Genomic DNA, 4,381 nt, shown 5'->3' on the forward strand with positions numbered 1-4,381 from the left:
TCGCTGAGATCGTAAACTAATTCCAAATGTACTGCTCGAGTGACAGCACATGTAAATAGGCAAATGTAAAACTTCGATTCTTCGTTGTGTCTGTTTCTTGTCGTTAACGCACCTGTGAAGTCTACTCCGGTGATGATAAAGGGTGTGGCATCTTGAACTCTCTCTTTTGGTAATGGTAGAATTTATGGTGCGGGATAAGATTTTCTGATTACTTTTCGGCACGTTACACATTTCGCCAATATAGATTTCACGCACTGTCTTAATTTCGTAATCCAAAATGTTTGTTGTATGTATGCTAGAGTGATATTTATACCTGAATGTAGTGTGTGCTCATGTGCTTCTAACACTATCAAATGTGTAAGACGGTCCTTTGCTGGTAACAGATATGTAAACTTGACTGTTTCTCCTACTGTCGCATTGTCTATTCGGCGGCCACCACATCGTAATGATTGCTTTTCGTCTAGAAATAGCTTTAATTGTCGTACAAGTGATTTGCGTTTTGTAGAATTATCTATACAATTTATTTCGTCACTAAATATTCTACCTTGTGTATATCTTATCCATAGGAATTTTGCATTTTCAATTTCATCACTACGTAACAAATCTTTCTTTTGTTCAGTTTCCGTTGCTCTGCAGTTCGTTGCGAATCTCATTACATATGCTGTAATGCGGGTTAATTTTCTATAAGAATTGTACCGTTCGATATCTATGATTTCTCCTATACCAATACGTACATTTTGATTAATCTCCATAGTTTAAATTTTTCATCGTTCTCCGACATTGTTGTACATACACTAGACGTCACATTGTTTCCGTTCCATGTCGGCCAATCTTCTTTGCTGTTTAACCATTTAGGTCCACTAAACCATATTTCGTTCTGTTGTAGTTCTTCAGATGTTATACCACGTGTAAGTAGATCTGCGGGATTGTCTTTCGTAGGGCAGTATCTCCATACATTATCTCCACACAAACTTTGAATTTCTTCAATTCTGTTTTTGATAAATTGTCTCTGTGGTTTTACGGATGAAAGCCAACTAAGTACGATTTGGCTATCACTCCAAAATTGTATTTCACTAAACGTTTCTGGAAAGTTTTTGCAGATATGACCAGCAAGTCTTGCTCCAATTACAGCCCCCATAAGCTCTAGTTTTGGTAAATTTATAGTCTTGATAGGCGGAACTCGATTCTTTGCCATTACTATTGTTGGTTTTCGGTCATACAAGATGTACGCGCATGGGACGTACGCATGAGTTGAAGCATCGGTAAATACATGAAGAGTTGGTAAATTTCTGTTATTATCGTTCTGTGTTTGAGTACTTCGATGAATCTCTGTTTCTAGATGCTAGATCTCGTGAAATTAATATCCATTTTGATTGGATATCTTCCGGTAATATTTCGTCCCACTCCAAATTTAGCTTCCAAAGTGATTGCATAAAGATTTTCGCTTTTACAGTAACTGGGCTTAAAAGTCCTAACGGATCGAAAATCTTGGATGATTGCCGTAAAATATATTTTTTAGTCAGTTTTCCTTTTTTGTCCATCTCGAACGTGTTACTTTGATAAAACAACTTGTCCGATTTAGCGTTCCATTGCATACCAAGAATTTTAGTAAGCTCATCTTTGTCTAAGGTTTGTTCTTTGCTAGTGATTTCTTGTAATTTTGGACTGTTTGAATTTCATGAGCGTAGGTTGAATCCTCCTTAATTCTCTCGATCTCCTATAATAGTCTATTACGCTTTTTTCGTGATCAAAGCTAGTTAAAATGTTGTCCACATATAACCCATTTTCAAGTGTATCAGAAAGTTTCCCCGGATTTGTCTTAAAGTGCTTGAGAAGTGTGGCGCTCAAAATGAATGGCGAACATGTAGCTCCGAATAGTGCGGACTTAAAGCGATATGTTATTAGCGGACTTGATGTGTTTGTAGGATCGCTCAGCCATAAGAACCTCGTTGCATCTCGGTCTTTCTCGTCGAGCTGTATTTGTAGAAATGCCTTTTCTAAATCTGAAGTTGTAGCATATTTCTTAGCACGAAAGTATTCCCGTAATATCATTCATAACAGGTGGGTGTGATTCTAAGCATTCATTTATACTTGGATTATCTCTTCCATCTTTGCAGCTACAATCATAAACAATGCGTATTGGCGTAGTAGATGATTCCTTGGAAACAGGATGATGCGGGATATAGTGTACGGGTCGATCGGTAGTAAGTTTTGTTTCCTCAACCTTTTCAATACAATGTCGTCTCTCCTGCTCCCTTATGATATCTCCATACATTTTTAATAAATCGGGTGTGTTTGCTAAACGCCTAATAACGCTACTTTTCCTCTGTTTAACCAATTCCCTGTTATGAGGCAGCGGAAGGAAATATGGTTTCCATGGTAACTTAGCTGTGTACTTTCCATTTTCTAGTATTATAGACTTTTCTCCGTATTCTCGTACAACTTCAGACTGATTTTTAATGGTATCGCTTCCTGAAACCCCAACGCTTCTAAGTTCCAAAACTTTTCCAAGTCGCAAACAACGGCTCTGTGATTAGTCAAAATATTTAGCATTTCTGACTGTTTTGAAGTACTTCCGTTCTTAGTAAGTACGAGTCCCGACAAGAGATAACCTATTCTCGACTTAACTGCGGTCGGTCCATTTCATCTTATTATTTCATCTTCGACTATTGACCAGTAATAGTCTGCGCCAATCAATAAAGATATGTTAAACTTGTCTTCTGCGCATATCGGATGTGCGAGTCGTAAACCACGTAGGTATGGCATTGCTTTGATTTCCTTTTGTGATTTTGTCTGAATAGGAGCGGCAATTTTCGGTACAATTATTACGTCTATTTCTATTCTTTGATTATCAACTGTTTCAATAGCTATGTTTGCTTTATCAAGATGACGAACTTGTCCTTCGTTTCCTCCAAATCCAGATATTTTCAGTGCAATCTTTTCGGTGGACTCAATTTCTAATTTTCTAGCTAAATCTTCAGTTATGAATGAGTTATGTGCTCCCTCGTCAAATAAAATATTTGTCATTATCGATCGATATTCGGACCAAACTGGAGTTTCAGTAAAACATCTGTATGTGCAGTAACAGTAGAATGCAATGATGTGGTTAGCTCCAGTGGCGTTTCCTCTACGGCGGTATGTGCTACGGTCTTTTGTGTACTATACTGGTTTTCGGTCAAGCTCTTTGGTTCTGTGTTATGTACTTGTACATGTATACTCGTGTGATGTCTATTTCCGCACTGGCGGTATTGATACGGCTTGATAGTAATTTGCACTTGTGAGTGGTAAACCGGCGATACATTACGCGGCTATTCTCTAAATCTGATTTTGCAAATACGTAAATTTCTGCACGTCTGTTAATGTTTGGTTATCGTGTATTGTTGATTGATACGCATCCCAGAAAGGTTGCCAGTTTAACAAATTGCCATTAAAATATGGTAAATTCAATTTTGGTAGCTTGTGGTAGATGCTAGAATGTGTTGTGCTCATTGACGATCTGTATTGCATATCATTATTCTGCATGGGATGTGGAGTATTACATGTAGATGTGGAGTTGATAAAAACAAAATCTGCTGCATTTGGATTTAAATTCTGATTAGAGCTAGTTTCATTTGATTTGTTTTTCTGTTTTGAACTTGATGAATTGCGTACTTTTGTCAAAATTCGTTCTATATCTAAAACAAACCGATCTGAGTCTTCTATCACAGCTTCCATGTTTTCCTCTGCAATCTCCTCTAATATTTCATTATCAAGTTCCGAAAAAATATCCCTCTTTTTCTTCAAGGTTTCACATAGGCTTTCTATTTCGTCGCGTTGTGTTGTTTCTTTCTCTAATTCCTCTTCAATCTTTGAAATTAATCTCCTCGCGTCTCCTCGAGGGCCCACTCTAATGGCTTTCTTTTTCGTCATTATATCCTGGTCAAAGCACCAATGTGACGGATGGGTTAACTAAAAGTCTAGAAAGGCAGTAACATAACGTCTGGTTCGTTTGATCGTATAATCTCAACTCAATATAGTAACATGATACATAACAATAGCACAACGTTAACAGCAGATATGATGACGTTAACAATGTGAATGGAAGCGGCGTTAAAAGTAGTGTTAACGTTTGACGCGTAAGTTAAACTGTCTCTAAATCACCGACAATAATATTTTAAGTCAATAGATGCAGCAGATAATTCATATGAGAGGTTGTCCCGCCTTGTTAAACAAAAATGTAACTCAACAGATAATCCATATGAGACGGTTGTTTCGACTGGTGTAACCACAATCAAATGCAATAGGTGTACGTACCGAGAAACCAATGATATAACAACAATATAAGTCAACAGGTGTAGCAGGGGATCCCTGTTGTAACATCAATATATGTCAATAAGTGTAC

At 37.4% G+C, this 4,381-nt stretch overlaps 1 protein-coding gene across 1 annotated transcript; it reads right to left on the minus strand.

Annotated features, from left to right (window-relative positions):
• Nucleotides 1–3,315: 3,315 nt before the first annotated feature.
• Nucleotides 3,316–3,909, minus strand: LOC134694552 (uncharacterized). Its single transcript, XM_063555566.1, has one exon. The coding sequence runs from the start codon at nt 3,907–3,909 to the stop codon at nt 3,316–3,318; it is 594 nt and encodes a 197-aa protein (XP_063411636.1).
• Between the last annotated feature and the right edge of the window lie 472 nt (nt 3,910–4,381).

This window comes from Mytilus trossulus, chromosome 13 (genome assembly GCF_036588685.1).
Source record: "Mytilus trossulus isolate FHL-02 chromosome 13, PNRI_Mtr1.1.1.hap1, whole genome shotgun sequence".
Classification (NCBI taxonomy): Eukaryota; Metazoa; Mollusca; class Bivalvia; order Mytilida; family Mytilidae; genus Mytilus; species Mytilus trossulus.

What these genes read in the sequence shown, in the direction of transcription:
- LOC134694552 (XM_063555566.1), bottom strand. Translation starts at nt 3,909, where the DNA reads ATGACGAAAAAGAAAGCCATTAGAGTGGGCCCTCGAGGAGACGCGAGG.